The following is a 24,435-nucleotide window of genomic DNA, read 5'->3' on the forward strand; positions in this document are numbered from 1 at the left end:
CTCAGAGAGGTTGAGTGCTTTGCCTCAGCTTGTATGGAGAGTAATAGTGGAGGCAAGACTAGCACCCAAATCGCTGGCTTGCAGATGAGGGCTCTTTCCTCAGTAGCACGCTAGGTATCCATAGTGGCAAACCTAGCTTGTTCCCTTGTGGATTGCTGGACAGCAACGGTCTTTCACCCTTCCAGAAAAACCTCACCTTGCGGCTTCCATCAGTGGATTTGTAGGTCAAGATGTAATTCTCAGTCTCTGCTCTGGGAGGCTGCCAGGAGATCAGGGCACTTTGTCTGGTGACTTCACTTGCTGTCAGATTTGCAGGAGCATCCAGGACTGCAGAGAGGAGAAAATGCCAGTAGTGCCTGCCCCTCTATCTCCTTCCTCTTTGATTCCAGGCATGTAGATCAGTCTGTCTATCTATGTGGTCTCTGGGCTGCTCACATGCTAACCCCAGTTCTAGCTTGGACAGGAGCATAAAAGGCACTCCTGGGTCAGAAGATAATCGTCATGTCATGATCACTGAACATATAACATTCCCACATCTATACCTTTGTCTACTGTTCTCCTGGCCGTGACCGTACCCAGCAACTCCCTCCCCAATATTAATCCCTTTAACATCTATCAGATTTTTCCGGGCCAGATGCATTCTCAGTACTGGCCTCTGTTGGCCTGGTTCTACTGCTGTCAGCCAGACCCAGGAAGAGAGCTGAAACTCACTTTCACTGGCATTTGGGCTGCAGTTAACTAAAATAAGAACAGCTCATAGCTGCATTGTCCAAAACCTATAGACTATAATCTAGTCGAGCACATGGAAACTGATCATTTTCAGGATCAACAAAAGCCTCCCAGGATACTAGATGTGTAGCTGACCATGTACTCACGGGTAGAGAAGTTGGTGCTGATTGTGCCACTGGTGAGAGGCCCACTGGCAGCATACATAGTGACGGTATAGTGGGTCCTAGGAAGCAGGTCAACAAGCTGGAATTCCTCACTGTCTCCATCAACCAGGATGGTCTCTCCAGCAGCTGAAATCAGATGGTTATGGATAAGGAATGAATAAGGCTCTTCAACTTAGGAAAGACCTATCAAATCCAAAGGCATTTCATAAAGATGCAATATTAGAGAATTTGGGAAAAAATCTTTTAGAGGTTACTGAGCTTAGCATTTTATTCCATACAAAGCTCCCCTCTCATCTTGCTTTGCATCTTAATTGAGAAATTATTTGGAGGCCAAATTGTCTTTTGTATAACTTCTACTCGGGTCTCTGGAGTTACAAGAATAAACCAAATCCTTTGTCTACCTGACCTCTTCCTGCCCCCCACCCTTCCTAGTCAAGTCTTCTCTCTTCTAGACTGAGAAAATTCAGCTCCCAATTCCCATTATATGTATGTGATGATTCTAAAACTGTCACAATCCTGGCTACCTTTCTCTAAACGAGTAGCAGTCTATCAGTGTCCCTGCTGAAATACAAAACTCAGAAGAGAGTTGAAAACAGTCATTGAGATTGTTTCATTACAATACATTGTAATGTCAATACATTGTCAGTTTTCATTGTACTGACAGTGAAAGAAACAGGGTCAGTCTCTGCTTCTATTTGTGCCAATTATGTATATTAATCCATAGGTTTTGAGACAGTCATGGGATATTGTTATCACATGCTGAGATTATTATTCATCAGAGATCTTGTTTATAACCCACTCCCCTGCCTTACCTTGTGTAGTTGATTTTTTGCACCCATGGGAAGAGCTTTGCATTCATTTCTACTGCATTTTGCCTTGTTGACTGAGTTTTGGGCCACTGTTTCAGTTTATTAAAATGTATGTGAATTTGGCTTCTATTGTTCATAGTTTTGCCTTTTGGAAGAGCTCACATAATGGCTCTATTTCTTTAATATCTTCCTTTGCATATGCTGCCAACAGTCAGCTCCCCAGCCGCATTAACTACAGCAGTTCCTCAAACTCCCCACTCTCTCTCTCCATACAGGGTACTGTTTTTCTTGGAACGCCCCTTCTTCTCCTATTCTCTTTGTCTTTAACTTTATCTAAGATCTGCCTTCTTTCTTCCCCTCAACACCTTCATCCCAAATCACAGTGGCCCATCAGAGGTGGCACACTGGTGTTTTGTGCTTGCTCAAATCATGACACTGCCCACGTTGGGTTGTAAGTCTTTACTCGTCTGCATCATCACCAGAAGTGAGTTCTGCAAAGACAGAAACTCATGTTTGGTCTCTGAATCATTATAGCCTTAGAGAGTGCTTGGCACATGGGAGGGCAGCAAAAGTAGTTGTTGAATGAATGGAAATTAATGGCTATGATGGAGCTCTGTGCTTCGTATTTGTGAGCAGGTGCATCTGACTGCCTTAAGGGAATAATGGAGATAGTGTTAAACTAAGGCTTAAAGGATGGGTTTACTAGGCAGATAAGTAGGGAGAGCGTTTCCTGGTAGAGGAAAGAGCATGTGCACGGTGGTTTGAGAAGGCAGGTGAGAATTAAGAAATGCAGGGTCATAATGTGCAAGGAGGAGTGGTAGGGGTTGAAGTGGCTTTTGCATGCACAGAGGGAGGTTAGGATGTATCCATAGTAATGATATTCATTCTCTGAGGAGGGTCAATCATTCAATCAGCTATGTAACTCCAAATGTGGTCCACCATGTATTTTTCCATCTAAGTGGTAAGTGGGTCTTTTTAATGCCTTGCTGAGATACTAATGTGCTCTCAGACCTGCCAATTAAAAAAAAGGACATAAAGTGGTTTTGGTAAAACTCATGCTTAGTGAACCTGTGCTGGTATGTAGTAATCACTGATTCCCTTCCAGCTTATTTAATAGTCTGTTTTGGTTTTTACTTTCCCAAGCTTTGACAATCAGTTTACTTTTCATCTTACAGAATTGACTTAATCTGTCATTTTTGAAAATTAAGACATCTGCCTGCCTTCTCTCTTCTGGTATCTTTGTTCTCTGGATTCCTGCCTATAACCCACAATATTCTGTGAGCACATGTATAATTTAGGCAGGGAAATAATTTTCCTTGGCTTAGGAACTTGAATTACTCAACACTATTTTGCTTTGGGCTTCTCTGTTCAACTTCAAATAGCTTTAAGGTGAACAAGTATGGTGAAGAAGACGTTGCAACTCAAGGTTTCACATTGGTGGGCTTCCCTGGTGGCGCAGTGGTTGAGAGTCCGCCTGCCGATGCAGGGGACACGGGTTCATGCCCCGGTCCGGGAAGATCCCACATGCCGTGGAGCGGCTGGGTCCGTGAGCCATGGCCGCTGAGCCTGCGCGTCCAGAGCCTGTGCTCCGCAATGGGAGAGGCCACAACAGTGAGAGGCCCGCGTACCACAAAAAAAAAAAAAAAGAAAAGAAAGATTTCATGTTGGCTCAACCTTTTGGGATGGATATGAGTAGAGATCAAAGCAACAGAAGAGCTTAGTAGTTCTGAATCCTTTGTCACCTGTTACCATGGATGGTCCTTTAGTGTTTTGTTCACTTTGTAAATATCTAGAAAAGTCAGCTTTCTTGTCTGCAGCATTTTGGGGCAAGTTCTGAGTTTTGTCTTCCAAGTGCTATTTCTGTTTTTGTTTTCCTCTTGGTTACATGCCCTTCTTATACCTTTTAGATTCAGCTTTCTCAGTTCTCATAGTTGATACAGTTCACAGAGTTTGGGAGCTATCTTGAGGGCTTTATGGTGAAATTAAAGCAGGAAAATTTCCAATTTTCTCCCAGATGGATAAAATGTTTTGGTTTTTTTTTACTTTCACACTAGCCTTCAGCCCCAATCCCCGCCGTTCCCCCCTGATGCATAGAACCGCAGACACCCACCTGCAAACTGTGTGAGAACAATGACGTAGTTCTCCACTTCACTCACTGGTGCCTTCCACCGCAGCAGAGCTTCTGTTGGAGTGATGTTGGTAGCAGTCAGATCCACAGGATTGTCCATGGCTGAAACAGTACAGGAAAATATCAGGTAAAGGTAAGAGGAACTGAAGGATGAGCAGAGAACCGTCTCCTATAGTTTCACCCAGGATGCATGTCTGCTGCTGAACTATACAAAATAATGAAGTGAGTGAGGACCTCTTTCCTTTCTCCCCTTCTGATTCCATCAGCCCCTTCCCCTTCTCCCATTCCTCCTTCCTCTCAAGCACCCCGTGCTCCCCTAATTGCCCTCAGATCTTCCTTTTTAATTCATTCATTAACTTCTTGTGTGCAGAGGGCTGTCAGGTGTTACGGGGTTGTCTAAGGTATGGATGTTGTGTTTTAGATATTTAAACCTAGATGGAGAAACTAAGAACATGCTATAGAAACTATTATATTTCTAGTTAATGAGCTAATGTGCTTCCCAGGCTCTTTGTTCTTTGATAAATACAAGGGGCATGCCTTGTGGAACAGTCTCTGTTGATGAATGTCAGGAAGTATGGTGGGAGTTCCATGAAGTCAGGGAGTAACCCCAGCACCTGGAACTTAGAAGTTACTCAGTAAATACTTGTGGAATGAAGAATGGGACTCAGGTTGCCTTTAAAGTCAGATCTGATTACTGAATTCTTGCTTTGCTACTTACGAGGCTGACTCTGTACTGAGTCCTGGGGATCCTTTTTGTGGCATAGAGAGTCAAGGGACTTCGTCCAGGCTTAAAGCCAGGAGTGCCTGTTGAGGAACAGAGGTTGCTCATCATAGCACCATGTTCTTATTCTCACTTGCCTATGCTCCATGCGTTTGTTTCCTAACTGTGCCTCCCTTCCATAAAGTTGGGATTTATCTTAGAAATGCAGGTTATTACAGTAGTTTAGGCATCAGCTCACCCTACGTGTCATGGAATTTACTTTTGGGGACCAAGATATGCTGTTGATTTGGTCCTGTTCTCTAACTGAAGGTTCTTATCGCTTGTCTATGTCTTTTATTTCAAAGAAACAACCATAAAGTATGTTTACAATTTTCACATCTGAATTGTATCCATAATCTGTGCCTTGAACAAGGTCTTCGAATGCAACCTTATTGAAAAGAAACAAAGAAGAAAAGTCTTATGAGACTACAATGAGCTTGACCTCTCTGAGACTGACCGTGAGACTCTGAGGAGTACTCATTGCCAGAAGTTATAAAATCATAGACATCATATTAAACAACAAAATAAAACATTTCTGTGAGTAATCTGGTCATTGGGAGTTGCCAAAATAGCTCTGCCTAAACTTGAAGGAGGGCAGCTTGGGTTGGTGCACTACTGAATACCTGCTTTAGAGAGACTTGCTTATGACCAAGAACCCAAGGAATGAGGTTTTGACCTGAATTGTTGTTCTCCTTTACTTCCGGGGTAGGAGGCTCTAGAAGTCCATTTTATTGTCCTCACTGAGAAAAACCCTAATTTCTTTAACATGATTTCTAAGACTTTGAGGAAAGTATGGGGGGTGGGGAGGGGCTTCTTTTTACTCATTGGACATCACTTCAGGTCAATATCAGTTGATACTTTAATGGTCATAGATAACTTGATAGAAAGAGTAAGGTTAAACCAAAAACATGGCTGCGTTATCTGTAGTCATAGGCATGGAAGGAGATTAGGGAAGATTAGAACATCCTGTGGTGTCTTTAGATGTTTGAGTTTCTGAAGGAATGTTTCTTTGGCCATGGCCATAGGGATATTCTTTCTGGGCTAGTGAGTGTATCTACAAAAGCAGTGAGGAATTCCAAGTTGCCTTCATTCAGAAAATACGATTCTCTGAGGGAAGTAAGCAGCCTCAGGAAATGCAGGCGTTCTCCTCATGAGGCAAGCTGGATGTTTTCCTGTGTGCTACAGGAATGATAGCCTCATGGAGAGTTAGGTCTGGGGTTGCAACAGGAAACTTTGGCTGTTCCCTCTTGTGTCTTCTACAGCAAGTCTTTCCTAGTTTTGCATGATGGGCTGGCTGAGGGGTCAGAGAAGGAGAGCAGGGAAGCTGCTGCCAGAGCCCTGTCCTCTGGCCCATCATTTTTCCACAGAAAAGCACTTCCTTCCTCCTCCCTTGAGCATAAAGCAAGAACAAATGCAGCTACTTGGTGGTTTCTGGTCACATAGGATGAGGAGTTTCATGACCCCAAAGGTCATTACTGGAATAACAGACCCCTTTTGTTTTTTCTCTAAGGTAAAGTTTCCTTGTCTGAGTCTTTTTAACAATTAGACGGGATGAATCAGATGTCTGTTCTGGAATTCATTCTGTCATGAGTCTTTGGAAGGTTCCTTTTCATACTGGAAGTTCCATGAAAACGTCTGACCTAAACCAGTAAGACTCTTAGAAGGTGTCTCTCTAAACTCCTAGTGTTACAGAGGAGGTCAAAGGGGAGAACATTGCAAACTGTTTTACATAACAATGTGAGTCAGAGGAGCACCCAGGAGAGGAGCCTGAGATTCCAGGGTCAGTGCCCTCTGCATTAGCCGGGACAACTTCACTCTTTCCCTCTTTTGTTGGTCGCAGGTCCTCAGCCAGGGTCCTGACTTGGCCCACGATAGGAGACATGCCCACCTGTGTGCACAAGAGTGCAGATCCGCTCACTCTCCTCCCTGCCCCGCACGCTGTTGAGGCTGATTTCATATTCAGTAGCTGGGTACAGCTTGCTGATGGTGAATTCTGTCACTGTGTTGGGCACCACTGAGCTGTCCAGTCGTCCCACTAAGGAAGAACAGAAGCCACAGGTCAAGTTCAGTGGATCCCGTATATACGCAGCTCATAATACAGGGGCTCCTGGTGGCACTCTTTTTTTCATGAAGCCAATATGGGTGCAAGGCTCAGCACCCAGCTGGGGGACGGGGAGGCTGGGAATGTTGGAACTTGAAGAGACCTTGCATGCTGATCCCACCCCCTCATTATATAGGATCCCAGGAGCAAAGGAAAAAAAACCTATTTATTAGGTGGTTTTCTAACAAACTTGTCTTAAAGCAGTATAGAGGGAAGGGCAGAAAAGAGTGGTCCATGCAGCCCAGAGACAGGGTAGTCTGGAAAATTATCCCACCCCCTCACTGGAAGTGATTGTACCCTCTACTTCATTAACAATTCTATATGCACCAGCAAGAACTGTTAGGATGCAGGTGAGGTCTGGGCCAACTTCTTCTGACTCATAACTTGGCCGGAGTGGCCGTAATAGGACCACCGTCACTGTGGTTCCCTCCAAGGCTCCATCTGGCTCTGTGGTGTCTTTAGGCATCCCCTGGGGTGTTTAGCCTTGGACTTTAATTCTCTCAGAAAAGTGCATGTGACCCTGGCTCTTGGTAGATTCTTTTAGAGTTCTTTGTTTCTCGCTACACTGTCTGGATAATGGTGACCGATTACCATGGTTCACTCTACTGGTGAAGGGCCTGCTTTTTGAGTGAATGTAATCAAGCCTTTTGTGAGAGAAGTTGGTAAGTTCTGGATTCCTTGGCTGCTCCTCATCAACCCACTCTCATTCTGACGCAGCATGCTGCAGAGAGGAAGGAAATTGCAGGCAGGAGGGTGATATCCCCTGGGATACGCTAGTTCTCCCCTAACAATCTTCATCCAGCTCCAAATCCCATTCATCTTTGAGAAACCAAGAAACCTTATTACCTTGTGTTGGCCGATATGATACTCGGTAGTAATCAAAAGATGCAACAGGAGGGCTCCAGGAGACCATAACTGAGTCCTTGGTCACATTGCTGATTGTGATGTTTTTGGGGGGATCAATTCCTACAAGGCCCCGGGTGGTTATGGGAAAAAGACAGGAAGCACAGTGTGAAAAACAAATTCCTATTTTTGATTTTATGTGGACCAAGAGCTAATGGTGTCCCAGAGGCAGACAAGACCTTACTTTATACTAGGACAACCTTAAAACCATGATCAGGCTGAAGTCTCACTTGAAACCTCATAGGAGTGGCCAGCACCATGCTCCTGGAGAATATTTTAACAACATGAAGTCAAGCTGTCAAGGTCTGTGCCTGTGCAGCAACTATTACCTATCTGTAGGCCAACTGGGAAATTTCCTTTAAGTTTGTATGTTTTATTTTGAACTGGGAGTAATGGTCATCCTCTCTGGGGCACCTTCTCTTGGACAAACCCAACTCTCTATCTCTGTTAAGCAGCCGCCTTTTGTTCAATTTGGAAAAACTGCTCTTGACTGTAGAGGGATTTCAGAGCACAAGTCCAGAACAAATCCACTTCCCTAAACTGTATTTTATTTATACTATATACTTTGTTTTTTTGACTACTGGAAGATTGCAGGGTCAAAACCAGCTGAGTGTTTAATCCACTTGTTCAGTTTATGAATTCTTGTAAGTATGTAAGGAACCACCCAAACACACATGTCCTCACCCACATGCACACTCATATTTGTGATTATATATGAGAAGGATGAGGTACAAGTGATCCAATTCAGCTGAGAGTACCTGTGTTTTCCAAACAACATGCAGATCACCCCATTCTCAGAGCACCAGGTCCCTGTATGGTTGCATGCTAGTCGCATATGATCCTGAGGAAGCATCATTCACATCAGTGAACTTACTGGGCAGTCAAGAGATGGCACACCAGAATAGGAACAGATGTCTCCTCACTGTAGAAGGGTCTCCTCTTGGAGACTAGCTCTCTCCAGGGCTTTCTCCTAAGTTGGTAGTGGGAAGACATCTGGACCAATGCATTAAAGGCCTGGCCTCCTCAAGACATTGAATCCATCCTACCTTCTAAATGGAAGTTTCCCATCTTATACATTTTGTGCGGCCCTGGAAGAGGTGGCTGTTTCAGAACGACTCATAGATGCTCTCTTGATAAATGAGGTGGTCTCTTACTCCTTGGGTGTTTCTCCTTGTACATTTCATTGACTCGTTGAAGGCTACTGTGGGAACCCCCCTCACCACCTGCTGCCAAGTCCTCCAGCCTCACCTGTGGTGATGGAGCCCACGATGGGCTCAGAGGTCACTGTGCCATGGACTGCCACCAAGTTCACAATGTACTCGGTGGCTGGCTGAAGGCCCATCAGGACAGCATGCCTCTTGGTGGCATCCAGAGAGACCTCCATCATCTCTTCCTCTTCATCCCGGGGGCTGTAGTTCAGAATGAGTCTGTCTGCTGGAGGGGATGGGTCACTCCAGGTGATGTTCACACTGGAGGAGGTCACGTGAGAAAAGTGCAAATGGGAGATGGGGCGGAACCCTGCAAAGCAGAGGACATGGATGGTTCTGAAATCCACATGAGGTTGTGGGGCCACTGGGATAAAAGAGGCATCTGACTGAAGAGATCCCCTTTCCTCGCAGAAAAGGACTACACCTTCACCTGTTGACCCAGAGCTTCCACATCCTCACTCTCCTGTCCTGTCTACTCTCCTTTCTCTAAGCCATACACTGAAAAATGAATGCCCTCAGCAGTATAAAACCAGCATTACCTCTGAGTTATTCATAAAACTGATCTAGGATTTAAAACCTCTATCCTGGAAGGAATTTAACATGATCCCATGGATCCTCAGAATGCCCACTGATTTTGTGCAGGCAGGGAATTATGAACAGGATCAACCACTATGTGCAGCCTATAGGAAACCAGATACAAAATTTCAGGCATGCAGGTAGCCTTGTTCATCACCCCCTTTACCTCCAACCATTCCCTCTTGAGGTATTTATTAGTTTCTCCTCTATCTCTTTTTTCTCTACCTACATTCTTCCTTTCTCTAAAGGATATGGGGCATTGGAAGAGTGGGTTGCCTAGATGACCTTCTCACACTAAGATCCGTTGATCCCTGAACCCAGCCGAGATTTCTGCTGTCCTGGTACCTGTGAAGGCATCCACCGTGGACTCCAAGCTCTGCTGCCGACCCCTCTCAGCTGTGATTGAAATGATGTACTCTGCCCCGGGCTCTAGATCTGTCAGTGTGTACGAGGTCCTGTCCTTGGGCACAGTGACTTCAGAGGCGATCCCAGAGGATGGGGTGAATGTAATTCGGTAGTGGTCAATGGGGCCACTGGCCTTGGTCCAGATGAGGGAGATGGAGGTTTCTGAGGAGGCTGTCACCATGAGGTCTCGAGGACTGTCAAGTTCTGTGGATCAACATAAGTGGCCTATTTTACATAAGTTCCACATGAGGGCCAGTATTTATTGGAATTGGACCCCCTGTGGATTTCTAAGCTATCAGTGAGTCTGCTGACCATGAACATTGGCTTGTCATTGCTGACACTTATCTCACAATTTGTTAAGCACCATTCCTTTGAAAGATGGCTGGGGGCTTGGCATATAGATGAACAATCTGCAGGAAGGCATTAGTAACTCTAACACCACTGGAATACACCCACCTCTGGGACAAAGCTGGCTGCTGATTTTTAAGCTCTCCGTAATCATTTTCTCCCAGCCTTTCTCAGTAAACCAACCAGGGCAAAACAGGTACCACCATCAAGTAGGGATATGCCGTTCCTGGCAACCGTAGCTACCTCTGTTCCTGGTGCCATTTTGACTGACCTGGCCATGGTTGTGCAGGCAACAAGATCTGAGGACTCCTGGGGACCCATGTCCATGTGGTTCTCTAGAGAGGTGGTCTATGCTGGACAACCTTGGGACAGGGATGGGTTCAAAATCCCCAGCCCAGCCCAGGCTGCTTGTACTTAAGTTACTAAAGTGACTTTGGTATTTGCCCAGGATTTGGAAGCAAAACTGCTGGATCCAGAATAGCAAGGGTCTCAGTGGACTTCTCCATTGCCCTTAGATTGAATGGGTTGTTTCCATGTCTAGACCTTCAGCCTGTGGCTTTTCTGAGGGCTTCTGTCCTACACGGTGAGGAGTACCACATTCTGCCTGCTGTAGGGTGATCTAGAAGGGAATATGACTTGCTACAACTCCCACTTATTTGGGGTTTTCCACCTCTGCTCTCCACAGCTGTGGGCAGCCCTTCAGACTGTGGGGGACCACGTGCAGATCTGTGGGGAGAGGGTGGGAGTCCATCCTGCATGTCAGATGTCAGAGAGTAGGCACAGGGAATCAAAAAGCTGCCGGTAGATGGTGTTCTTTGACTGATAATCATCACCCAGGGACCTGTTCACTAGGGGGCATTGCCTTCTGACCAGTCCTTGCTGGGCTAAGCTTCCCTGGCCCCTCAGGCTTGCAGACTGTCCTGGTCTCCTTCCACAGCAATCTTCCTACTCACCAGTCCTGGCATTCATGGTGGCTGGTACGCTTTGCTGTGAGTTCATGATGGCGGATATTCCAATTCCATACTCAGTGCCAGGCACTAGATCTGTGGGTAGATGCAGAAACAAACATTATTCCTTGTGTGTCAGGGATGGGGAAGGCTGGATGGAGGGAAGCAAATGACCTTAGGTTCTTGTTCAGATCTTGTGTTTAATCCTTCCCGAATCCACTCCTATTTTTACCTATTAGGAAATCCCAATTTCACCACTTAGGAAATCCATACCAAGTCAACAGGACGAAGTGATCAGTGCAGAGCTTCCTTCTTGCTGCTGGTCTCCTCGGGAGGGCAGTGAGGCTGCCCTTGTCAGTGACCTTCAGAACTGTGCTCTGCTGTGGAAGGTCTCCCTGAGGTACTTAGAGTCTCAGGTTGGCTACAACTGGTGAAGGGGTTTCTTGCTTACATTGTGAATCGGGGGAGTGCATAATCGAGAAGGACTGTGTGGACATAAGCCTTTAAAGCATTTGTTGAACATTGTGGATGAAGACCAAGCTGTACCTTTTATAGATAGGAACTGAGGCCATGTGGGGACGTTTGCATCCTTTCTGGGGAGCAAATGTGGATGGACTGTCCCGCTGAGCACAGGGCTGTCAGGCCTTTAATGTAGGGGCACACAGAAGCCCTATTGCTGTGGGCTCCCTACCAAGGGCACTCAAAGCTGTGGATTCAATGTTAGGATGACTTCTGGGGGACCTGAGGAAGCTGGAGAATATGAAAAAAACTGCCCAACTACAGGGGGAAATTCATTAGGGTTCAATATAAAGGACCTAGAATTATTTGGGGTGTCTCCCTACCCTCTCCCACATTCATTTTCAGATTAACTGATTTGACTGGTATATTAATTTCCTATTTCTGTTGCAACAAATTACCACAACCCAGTGGCTCAAAACAACACACATCTATTATTTTATAGTTTAGGAGGTCTGAAGTCTGAAATGGTTCAGCAGGGCTGTGTTCCTTCTGGAAGCTCTAGGAAAGAATTTGTTTCTTTGCCTTTTGTAGCTTCTAGAGGGTGCCTGCATCCCTTGGTTTGTGTCCCCATAACCCATCTTCAAAGTCAGCGGTGTAACATTTTCAAATCTGTTTTTCTCTCTGAGCTCTGCTTCCATGGTCCCATCTTCTCCTCCGTCTTATAAGGACCCTGGTAGTTACATTGGCCCCACCTGGATAGGACAGGCTGTTCTCCCCATCTTAAGATCCTTAACCTAATTACATCTGTACTTTCCTTTTTGCCATGTAAGATGACATAGTCACATGTTCCAGGGAGTAGAATGTGGGCATCTTTGGGGGCCTTTATTCTAGTACCAAACCCGCATCAAACTCACCCTCATTTATTAGGACTGGAGCTACAGGAATATGCAACAAGATCAGATTATCACCTGTAGGGCCCCTCATTGTCCGCCTGAGTCCCTCTGGGAGGCTCTTTTTGGGGCCCTTTGTGGGCTTTACCGAACCAAGGCCCTATGATCATGCTGTTCTGCATTTATATAACATTTGTTCTTTTCAAAATACCTGACTGTATTTTGACTGTTGTTTCCTCACAACCTTGTGAGGAAAGTGGGTTGGGGATCCTTTTCACCATCTGCATTAATTTCCTGTGGCTGCCATGACAAAGGATGACAAGCTGGGTGGCTTAAAACAACAGAAATGTATTCTCTCACAGTTCTGGTGTCTAGAGGGCCAAAATCAAGGTGTTGGTAAGCCCGTGCTCCTTCCAAAGACTTTATGGGGGGAATCTTTCCTTGCCTCTTCCTAGCTTCTGGTAGTTGCTGGCAATCCTTGGTATTTCTTGGCTTACAGCTGCATCACTCCAGTCTCTGCCTCTCCTCTGTTGATACGTGGTGTCTTAGTCTGTTTGGGCTGCTATAGGCCAGGCAACTTAAACAATAAATATTTGTTCCCCACAGTTCTGGAGGCTGAGAAGTTCAAGATCAAGGCACCAGCAGACTTGATGTCTGTTGAGCCCCAGCTTCCTGGTTCATAGACCATCTTCTCACTGTGTTCTCATACAATGAAGGAGCAAGAAAACTCTCTGAGGTCTCTTTTATAAGGTCACTAGTCCCATTTATGAGGGCTCCACCCTCATGACCTAGTCACCTCCCATAGGCCCCCATTTCACATTGGGAATGAGGATTACAATATACGAATTTGCGGGCAGGGACACAAACGTTTAGTCCATAACACATGGCATTCTCCCTGTGTATCTGTGTCTTCTCCTAATCTTTTGAAGACACTGGTCACATTGTATTTAGGGCCCACCCTCATCTTAACTTGATTTCATCTGTAAAGATCCTCTTTCCGAATAAGGTCACATTTCACAGGTTTCAGGTGGAAATGGATTTTTTGGGGGAGGGGGTTGGAGGTGGGGGGGACACTATTCAAATTAGTAGTTATTTCTTTATAAAAAGAAACGATGGCAGAGCGTAAGTCTGTGACCAGCTGGAGATGATCCTCAGGCTTCTGGCCTCAGGGTTCAGGGCTTTTAGGACTGAATGCCTTATCCTTCCCTTCATTTCATCCCCTCCCGGGAGCAGCTGTGACTTCCCCAGGAGCCCTGAGGTAATAGGAATGATTTTTTTTTTTTTTCTTTTCGATACGCGGGCCTCTCACTGTTGTGGCCTCTCCCATTGCGGAACACAGGCTCTGGACGCGCAGGCTCAGCGGCCATGGCTCACGGGCCCAGCCGCTCCACGGCATGTGGGATCTTCCCGGACCGGGGCACGAACCGGTGTCCCCTGCATCGGCAGGCGGACTCTCAACCACTGCGCCACCAGGGAAGCCCTAATGGGAATGATTTTGACAGGAAATGCATTGAACAACCTTTCCTTAACAGCAGCTTGGATTAAGGAAGGTGAATGCTGCCTGGGAGCCAGAGGGTTCTGCACTCCCTCCTCATTGTGGCTTTCAGTACAGCCTGTGCGGTGAATCCCTCGTGCTCCAGTACGGCTGAACCTACCAGGCCTTACTGACCAGGCTCTCTGGACAGAATATGTTAGAATCAGCCCTCTTTTCCCCTTCTCAAACCAGCTCCATTCATCTCCTAACCTTTAGTTCTTTCTTTCTCTAAGGTGTCAATACTGGTGGACGTAAACTTTGACTTTGAGGTCTGCCGTACTTACATTAATATTCAGGCTCTGCCACTTTCTACACGTGTAACTGATTACATCACATCTTTGAGCTTCAATTTCTGTAGAATGGGAAGAATAATAGTATCTGTTTCAGAGGGTCATTGTGAGGATTAAGTGAACCAATGTGTGTGAAGAACAGTGCCTGACCCATTGTGATAGTAGCTCATAGTATTATTACCTTGCTCAGAGAACTATTCCAGGATTTTGAGCTGTTTTTTGGTGAGCCCCAGGAAGGTACAGGTTGGTCCTTGGCACACCTCTTGGCAGTTTGCTGAAGCTTAGCCTGTTGGCTCTGATGAAACCAGTGATTTAGGGAGTCCCGGTGTCAGTGAGGAGCTGGCCCCTGGCTGGGCCGAGTACCTATCACTAGAATGAGTTGGGTAATTGCAACACCCCAGATCCATTCACAGAACACATTTATATCTGTCAGTATGTTCAGCGAGTCACAGGTACATCCTTGGTTGGAGAAATTAGATTACCTTTGGGACATAAACTGCTTTTCTCAGACAACTGATTGAGACCTTCAATTGCCTATGATGAAGTAGAAATTCTCCGACGTAGATGAAGGGTGACAGATCGAGGGAGGAAGACAGAAATTACATGTTGCCAAACGGATCTACCATGTAACGTTTTCATCCAAGTTTCTTATTTATGAAGCTTAAATGAAATGTTCAATAATTTACAACAGAATCATCTTCTCCCAGAAAAGTGCAGAGTAGAATTTAAAGGACTCTCTTCCCAGGCTTTCTGTCTAGGTGATGTGGAAGTGAGACTTGCTTATAGGTTCCTGCCTGCCGCTTCCTTTGATTTTCAGCAGCTTTCTTCCTGTGCTACAAGTGAATTGTTGCTCTTTGCCAGCAGGTAAAGTACACCTCTGCTGGAAAAGAAAATGCGTATCTGAGGCATACCCAGTACACTTATATATCAGCACTTGGAGGACTCCTAGGGATTTCTCACTTTTTAAAGACCCCTTGCTCTCTACCAATGCTCACTTTATCTTTCCATCCAGCTCCTGCAAGTAGTAGCATATGAATGGCTCTGTTCCCTTTCTTAACAATAGCTCAGAAAATTCATCTCATAGGAAACCACCACTCTGCATCCCTTAATAAAACTTCCTTTGTTCAGCTTAGAGGGTGATGCTTTTCTCAACTCTTTCATGGCATATCCATTCTTCTTTGAATTCCCAAAGCACACAGTTCATTCACTCAACAAACATTACTGAGAGTGCCCTTTGTGCCAGGCACAGGGCTGTATACTGGGGATACCAGGGTGAGCTGAATGGAATCACCCTTGTCCTTAATGAGATAAAAAGAAATCTGTACCGAAGAAGGAAATTAATTACTTACTGAGCACCCATAATATGCCAAGCAATGAGCTGCATGCAGTAATCTAGAAGAATAATGAAGAAAAAAGAGAGGGAAGAAAGGAAGGATAAAAATCAAAAGAGAATTTTAAGTGTCTGGTGGCCAGGAGGTCTATTATTAACTTTAGTTTCTTAGCGATTCATACCTGTTACCTCGTTTTCCCCTGCAGCTCTGCCAGGAGGGCCTTACTCATGGGTAAACAGAGGATCAGAGAAGTCCATTTCTTGACCAAGGTCACAAAGATAATATACAATAAAACAGGGTTTAGAACCCAGGTTCATTGTTCTTTTTGACCCATCATAGCATGATCCCTGTCCCTAAGAGTCTTACAGGCTAGCAGAGGGGAGTGGAGTAAGCACGTTGGAATTTGAAGGTGATTTGGCACTACACCATGGGCTGCTAACTAAGAAAACCATTTCAGAGTGAGGATGAGATCAGCATGGGCTGGAGTAGCCAGAGAAGGCTTTCTAGAGAAGGGACTTGAACCTGGAAAGCTAGCCAAGGTTAGGAAAGGTTGAGGGACGACAGAGGTGTGGAATTTTCTGATCGGCAGGATGGGACCTAGTGAGCGGGAAGAGATTAATTAGAGCTAGAGAGCAAGAGGAACTAGCAGATTCTCACCTGCACTGCAAGGACTGTGGGTGGGTGACAAAGACAGGATGACTCACTTCCCTCTGTTAGGAAACCTATTCTTCACGCTTCCTGCTGCTAGCAGGAAAACAGTGGGAGAAGGAGGCCCAGGAAACTGAGATTGCTGTGTCTTGCCAGCAGAAACATGAATAAGACACCTGGGGTCTGCAGGCTTGATTAGGTTCAGATGGCCAGGCAGAAAGATGGACCCTTTCCGTCTCTGAATCCCTGGACTCATCTCCAGAATATCTGTGAAGTGCAAGTCTACCAAACTGGGGGTGGGGATTTGGTCGTCTCTAGTGCAGGGGTCCCCAACCCCTGGGCTGCAGACCCCTACCGGTCCGCGGCCTGTTAGGAACTGGGCCGCACAGCAGGAGGTGAGCGGCGGGCGAGCCAGCGAAGCATCATCTGCGTCTCCCTATCTCTCCCCATTGCTCGCATTACTGCCTGAACCATCCCCCCCACCCACCCCCCGTCCTTGGAAAAATTGCCTTCCACAAAACTGGTCCCTGGTGCCAAAAAGGTTGGGGACCGCTGCTCCAGTGCATTTGAAGGACATCTGCCTTCAAAGGGAGGGGCAAACTGATGACCCTGTCCCCAAGGAGCTTGCAGTCAGTCTCTTAGTTTTCATCACAATCATGCTATTATGTTGTTATTGTTAGTTTTCTTGCTGGTCTCCTCAGTAGACTCTTAGGTCTTTGGGTCAAGGGATTTGATTTTTTTAATATTTTAATTCAGTGTGTAGTATAGTGAAAAAAATATATGATGCATAGAAGCAGCATGGTGGGGGCAAGGGTGGTGTTGGGAAGACTTCTATGAGAGAATATCTGAGCTGGATTTTGAAGGATCAGGGGACATTTGGTTGGGGAAAGGGCAGGCTGAGGGAATAACATATGCAAAGGTATATCTGGTAAAAGAACTCATGAAAACCAGGGACCTAATGTAGGGCCCCTCATAGGGAAATTTCCAGCAGGGAATTTGGGTACCAGATATTTCATAGATGGGGAGGTATTTGGAGACAGAGGATCTTCTGGGAACCCCTAAAATCATACCAGATAGGCAACAAACTACTTTTCAACGTACTGAGATGTAAGCTCCCAGGCTCCGCATTCTGACATTCTTGGGGAATGGCAGATGCTTCTCCAAGGTTCCCCGCATGAGTCAGGCTTTGGAGGACATCTCCCCGCTTTTTGGGTGTGGATGATGTTTGAGCATCAAGAGAAGACTCTATGCTGACTTTAAGGAAGGGACTGGTTCTACAAACTTATATTTAAAAAGAAAATCATAACACCAAGCACTGTTCTCAGATGCAACTTTCTTGTTGCCAGTGGGGTTAATGAGGAACATGGGTCTTCACCCCCTGTCCTACAGGCACATCCCATGTCTGGGTCTTTACTGTAAACAAGCATTCGCTGCTGAAGAAGTCAAAGCAGAAACGGAAACATTCCCACCTGGCTTTACTCTTGGTTCCCTTGCACCAGCCCTTTAATGCAAATAAGGGGACAGATGCCCTTACATGCCAGCTGTGAGGAGGAGGGCGGTGTGGAAGCCTCCGCCCCTTATCTCCTCTCTTCTGCTTGGGTCTCTGCAGCCCCTGGAAGGTGGCGCTGTGCTCAGAGGGTGCCTTACCAAAGTGACCACTTGGGGTCACTGTGACTTCGCCCAAAGCAGGATGAGCACCATCTGGCCCAGGCCCCGGGGCCCATTGCCTTACTCCTCCTCCTCAGAGGAGCCTGCAGGGCATTGAAGGTCTGGCACTCGGTCTGGGGCTTGTGCCCTGGCATGTCAGGGAGTGCAGACAGGGTGAAGTGAACGTCAAGTGCCTCGGTCAGCGCTGATTTGCTAGCTGGACTCCTCTGGGGGTCTCGGATTTCTTCATGGAAAATCTTCCTGTGGACAAGCACCTCGCGGAGCCCACCTTCTCACCACGAGATCTCCATTTGAGCCCCAAGGAGACAGTGAGGGATTTGGTAGAGGCCTCGGTTCCCTGTCCCCAGCAACCAGAGGCCTGGAAGGCGGCAATTCACAGGGCCTGACTGGGGCATGCTTGCACACATCAGCCTTGTGCAAGTGTGTGTGTGTGTGTGTGTGTGTGAGAGAGAGAGTGTGTGTGGGGGGGTGTCGTGTGTGGCTGGCTGCAGGTCTTTGTTTTCTTGCGGTCCATTGTTGCACCATGAAGTCTGTAGGAATCTTCAAGCCTCTGGGCTTCCTAAGCCCTGGTGATGATTTTTCTGATTAGCACCTTGTTGACTGGAGATCCGGGTAGTCACAGTGCAGAGAGGCAGCTGGTTGGGAAGCATCATCAAGAGGTGTGTAGGGGGTGCCCCATCGAGTTCGTGAGGGACGTGATGACCGGGCCCCGGAGCGGGGTTAGAGCCCAGTGCTCCCGTGGCCATACGGGCCAGTTCCTTTGGCCCTTCTCCTGACCACAGGGGTCCTCACGTTTGGGCTCCTGTTCCTGAGGGAGGACCAGGCAAGAGACTGTAGATGACTGAAGACGAACCCCTTTCCCCTGTTCATGAAACACCGAAGCCACAGGCTTTTCTGATGACAGGTTAGTGGAGTCCCCTCAGACAGAGACTAGAGCAGTGTTTATAATTTGCATTGGTCACAGGCAGGGTTTTGGTTTTTTGTTTGTTTTTTGTTTTTTTAATCAAATTCCAGTCAAAGAATGAAAATTTCCTTCCTTTCCTCCTCCCTCCCTTCCTCCCTTCCTCCCCCTCTCCCTCCACTAGGAGTTTTCTGTATGGTTTATGGTTTTTCACTGCTACTCAGAAAACAGTGATGGTGCCAGTCCCTGGTACATGCTTCTGGTTCTAACCTAGAGGGACCTTGGTGAGCCTGTAAGATACATAACACTCGGGGACCCCTTTGGGACTCCAGGTATGGTTCACAGGCCAAGCAGATATGGTCCAGGCTGAGAGGCTGAGCCTAAAAAAAGACTTATCATTAAGGACGCAGAAGCCACCAGAGCAGAGAAAAAAATCATTGCAGACACCGAGTCTGTTGTTGAGAAACAAATTCACACTCCAGAGGGAGTTTGCTGGGCATTGCCTAGAGAGAATAATGGAAAAGAAATGTTTGGTATTCTGTGCCCCAGCCTGGTCTCTGTGTTGCAAAGGGGGAGGTATATGATGGAGGATGCAGGGGGGTGCTGTGAGCCCGCCGTGTGACTCTGAGCCCCAGAGTCAGGAAGGGCTTGCATTCCACAGCAAAGGGGTAAGTGGTGGCTGCAGAGACAAGGGCTTCTGCAAGGAGTATCCAGTACAGATGCCGTAGGACTTGAAGGACTTGGAGTCAGCTGGCTGTGAGAATAAAGGGTATGTGAACTTCTGCCTGGGAGAGGCCAGGTGGCCAGAGATCCAGTCTGAGTTTTGAAGGAATTAAAAACAATAAAAGGTCAAATGGCTATTGAAGGTTTTCTATGTACCAGTGCTCAGATATATAAATATATATGAGTTCATTGAATCCTCCCAACAACCTATGAGGTAGACATGATGTCCTTCAGACCAGGAAGCGGAAGCACAGAAATTGAAGAAATTTGCCCAAAGATGCACATCAGTGAAGTTGGTCTCAAGGCTGAGTGGGTGACTTCAGAAACCATGCTCTAAGTGAGTGCTTTTTGACCATTAATGTGCACACAAATCCCCCGAGGGGCTTGTAAAATGCAGGCTCTGATTCCATAGGTCTAGGGGGAGAGGGCTCTGACATCTCCTGGGGTGATGCCCTTGCCGCTAGACCCCACTTTGAGAAGCAGGGTCTCCACTCTGTGCCACACTTATTACAGGGGATCGTCCCAAACCATCCGTTAGCTCACAGACCTCCTCCTCTGCCTCCTTATTCCTCCTCCTCTCCCCCACCTCCTTGCCCCCCGATCATCACCACCATCATCCACGTATTGAGTACTTTGCTATGTTAGAAGAATGGTCTTAAACTCCTTCGATACCTGATCTCATTAAAGCCCCCTCAAACACTATGAGGTAAGTGGCATTATTCCCCTTTTACCAATGATGAAACAGAGGCTTAGAAAGGCTCCAAATCACACAGTGAGTAACCGGGCCTAGATACAGAGTCTAGAGTCCCAGCTCTTAACATGTCCCGCAGAACCAAGCATTCAAATAAAACTGAAGACAAGAGAGAATGGTACCTTCTGTTAGGGCTGCAATTATTTTTGACTGGGGATAAGGAGGGTGGGGACAGCTGAAGTTTCTAGTCCTTCTAGTCCTTCATACTCTTTCTGGCCAGGGAGGAATTGCTTCAGATGAGCCTGGAATGCCCTTCCCACGGAGTCCAGGGTCTTGTTTTATATATACAAGCAAATAACTTGTTTGGAACTAAAAACAAACAAACAAAACCCCCCAAAACAAAAACAAGTCTCGGAAGCTGAAAAAAGTCTCCTCTTTAGCATCCCAGTTGGAGAGTGAGGGAGAAAACACAAGTATTTAGAGCTGGGATCAAACTTCTCACTCTTTTTGCCTTCCTTCCTTCCAGGTCCTTCCTTCTTTTTCCCCAGCTACCACAGCAAGAGTGCCAGCAATCCTTGTAATCTGCATCTCAGCAAGTACAGATATACTTGATTTCCTGACATTCCTATAATCCCTTTTTAAATCACATAAGGCTATTTGCCTTTATAAATCTTCCCAGCAGTGAGCTCCCTGGGATAATTATGTGTAATATATATTTATAATTTTATTTCGTAAGCCCAATTCAAATAAAAAAAATCAACCTATCTGAGCTCACTCCTTACTAATAACCTTTCCATTCCTTGTAAGTTTGCAAGATTTGACTGTTCCTTCCATGTTACTTCTTTAGTAGGAGCAGCCATGAAAAGGGATGGGGACTTTTTTTTTTTTGCGGTACGCGGGCCTCTCACTGTTGTGGCCTCTCCCATTGCGGAGCACAGGCTCCGGACGCGCAGGCTCAGCGGCCATGGCTCACGGGCCCAGCCGCTCCGCGGCATGTGGGATCTTCCCGGACCGGGGCACGAACCCGTGTGCCCTATATTGGCAGACAGACTCTCAACCACTGCGCCACCAGGGAAGCCCAGATGGGGACTTTTGACTAGGATTCAGAACTGCCTTTGAGTCACGGCCCCCTTTCTAGCTTTGTGAACTCGGGCAAGTTTCCGAAATCCCTGAGTCTCAATTTCCTCATCCGTAAAATGGAGATGCTGACTGGGGCACCTGTAATGTGATGGGTGATGGCTAATGGCTGTGACATCCTTTGTTTACTGATACAGCAGGCAGTATTTTATTTCTCCTGTCCCTCATGAGTTGTTGTTGTGAAGATTAAATAAGCTAAAACTATATGAAGGTGCCTGGAATAACAGAGATGATCAAATGGATGTAGAATCTTCTTCCCCGCCACCCCTCCCCACCGGTAATGGGAAATAATAGGATGATTATTAGTAGGATGTGACTGAGTTCTTCTCTATATCTCATGATTTTAAAGTGTGTCCTCCATCCAAACAACTAGTCATCATCTTTGTAAAATTGCTAATTGCCAGAGCAGCCTGCGGCTCTGAGCAGAGATGGGCTGCGCCTAGAACCAGTTCCCTCCTGTATCACTGCAGGGTTTTTTTGTTTAGCTTAATTTTTGTGAATGTCTCCAGCTCTCTGTAAAGGCTCTGTGCCAGATGGTCTGTTCCTGCTATGTTTAATTCACCCCCATTAACCTGCTTGGTCAGCATATCTTTCCATCTCCTTGCTGTGTTTCAGGAGTGCGTCTGTTTGGAAAAAACATTTATTATATTTACTTTAACTGGCCTCATTTGGCAAGGTGGTCTGGGATTTCAGTTCAGGAGGAAAACAGATTTGATTATACTGCCCTTGTTTACTGTACGCACTCTTTTGTGTGGATCCCTTGTCTACTAATGCTTTCGCAAGAAGCCAAGACACAGGATAAACAAAGTCTCTTCGAGCACACTGGTGGCCCCTGGTCCATGGCTGCTTTGCACAGTCTCCATCTGAAAACTGTGCCCCACATTTCCAGCCATCTACCTTTCAGCAAAGTCCAGCAGGTAGGTTTTCCTGGCGGGTGTGTCTAAGGCCCCAGGAGGAGCACTGGTTGGGTGCCACATCCTCATGGGGACAGGGAATGCTCCCCAGCCAAGCGTCATGGTGACCTGGGCTATCGTCTTAGTTCATACCACCATTATCTCTCTCTTTGACTCTGTGCAGCCTCCTGACCTCTCCCTGCCTTTGGCCTTGTCCTCCTCCCATCTGTTCTCCACACTGTAGCTGCCCAAATCTGGTCATTGCATCATCTTATTTAAGACCTTTCAACAACCCTCCACTCACACTCTTTATAGGGTACATAAGGCATAACCAGGCTCTTACCTTATCACTGGCCTCTTGTAGCCTATGCCCCAGTCATAGTGAATATGTGCAGTTTCTCTCATCATTCATGCATGTGTTTATTCATTCGTTCCTCACTCATCCAGGACCTGTAAGTGCTAGATGCTGTGCTGAACGCTGGGGAGTCATGATGAGCAAAACCAAATATGGTCCTCCTTTCACAGAGTTTAGTCTAAGATGGAGACTGACAATCCAATAATCACACCCACAAGCGTACAAGGATAACTTGAGGAGTGCTGTGAGTGGTAACCAGTAAGATGAGGCTGCCTGACAGGATGACCTGGCCTTGCCTGGGGACCAGGCAGGGTTCCAGAGAAGTGACAGGTGAACTGAGAGCTGGAAGGGAAGCAGATGTCACGAGGTAAAGAGGGTGGTGGGAGAGGCTGGCAGGCAGAGGGAACAGCATGTGCCAAGCCCTGTGGCAGGAGGGAGAAGGTGTTTGAGGAACTGAAAAAAGTAGACCTGGGCTTCCCTGGTGGCGCAGTGGTTGAGAGTCCGCCTGCCGATGCAGGGGACACGGGTTCATGCCCTGGTCCGGGAAGATCCCACATGCCGCGGAGCGGCTGGGCCCGTGAGCCATGGCCACTGAGCCTGCGCGTCCGGAGCCTGTGCTCCGCAACGGGAGAGGCCACAACAGTGAGAGGCCCGCGTACCGCTAAAAAAAAAAAAAAGTAGACCTGTGCGCCTGGAGCACAGGGAGCACCAGGGGACGCGGGAGGGAGAGGAGACTGGAGAAGATGGTAAGGAAACCAAGGCCTTGCGAGGGTTTGGAGTTTATCCCAAGAGCAGTCGGAGTCCCTGAAATGGCTGCAAAATGGGATGGCATAATCAGAAATGTATTTTGAAAAGATAACTGATGGAGTGAAGAGGAGAGCAGAGGGGAGAGAAAGTGGGGAGGTTATCGCAGTGGCGAAGACAAGATATGGTAGCAGCTTAGACCAGGTGATGGCAGTGCAATGGAGAACAGCAGACATATGTGATAGGTACTTGAGGGATTAAGTCCATGGGGTTTGGCGACGGTTGGATGTGGGGTTGGATGGCCGGGGAGAGAGCTGGGAGGGTGTGGACTCAGGAACTGCCACGCCCCCAGGAGCTTACTTACCTGTGAGCGTGGCTCTGCTGGTTGGACCGATGCTCTTGGGGACCAACAGCTCATGGTACTGCTCGCCTGCCAAGGTGCTGTACACAATCTTGTACTCCTGAACCTCTGCTTCACTGTTGTCCCACTCAAGGTCAAGGCTGGTTGCTGTGCGGGAACCAAGCCGCAGGTTCTTGGGGGCGTCCATCTCTAAAAAAATCCAGACGTCACCAACGTCACACAGGATAATGTGCATTTGTCATGCGTCTTGAACTTGAACAGGCTTTGGGGTGAGAGCGCATGACCCTCTGCCTCACGTTTGAGTGAACCCAGGGGCCGCCTGCCCCTTGGCTTTTGGTCTGCCAGGTTGGCCATGACAGATTACGTGGGCAGGTTGGAGAGGTTTACTCGGGAGTTAGATATCACACACTTCATACGTTCCCCATTCCCATTCAAGAGTTCTAGTGGTGTTCTAGAAATTGAAGAATGAACCAGTTAGTATCATAAGGTTGAGACTAAGCAAGAGAAACCCGGGAAAGCGGAAACAGAGATGGCATCCAAGTGATTAAGATGAAATAATTTCAAATTTAATCACTGAGCAAAAGGCAGAGGATTGACTGCAAGATTTTGAAGTATAAAATGTCTTCCCCTGGATTTACTTGCATAGACACTGCTGAAAGTTTTGCATATAGAGAGGGAATGTGATGTATTGGAAATCAGTCAGCTTTAGAGTCAGGTCTCAGTTTGAGCCCC

The 24,435-nt window shown here is 46.9% G+C and overlaps 1 protein-coding gene across 1 annotated transcript in view; it reads right to left on the minus strand.

The window, feature by feature from the left end:
- Window positions 1-24,435, minus strand: part of TNR (tenascin R) — a gene marked incomplete at both ends in the record, with an annotated part of 77,815 nt that overhangs the window by 26,373 nt on the left and 27,007 nt on the right. Inside the window, 9 exons of the mRNA XM_081225381.1 lie at window positions 197-327; window positions 876-1,019; window positions 3,813-3,932; window positions 6,479-6,625; window positions 7,538-7,657; window positions 8,843-9,112; window positions 9,724-9,987; window positions 11,085-11,174; window positions 23,707-23,892. Of these exons, the coding sequence (XP_081081507.1) occupies window positions 197-327; window positions 876-1,019; window positions 3,813-3,932; window positions 6,479-6,625; window positions 7,538-7,657; window positions 8,843-9,112; window positions 9,724-9,987; window positions 11,085-11,174; window positions 23,707-23,892 (1,472 nt within the window). The remainder of the gene's footprint in view (window positions 1-196; window positions 328-875; window positions 1,020-3,812; window positions 3,933-6,478; window positions 6,626-7,537; window positions 7,658-8,842; window positions 9,113-9,723; window positions 9,988-11,084; window positions 11,175-23,706; window positions 23,893-24,435) is intronic.

Source organism: Mesoplodon bidens, assembly GCF_964165515.1.
Source record: "Mesoplodon bidens genome assembly, chromosome: 2".
NCBI classification, from domain to species: Eukaryota; Metazoa; Chordata; class Mammalia; order Artiodactyla; family Ziphiidae; genus Mesoplodon; species Mesoplodon bidens.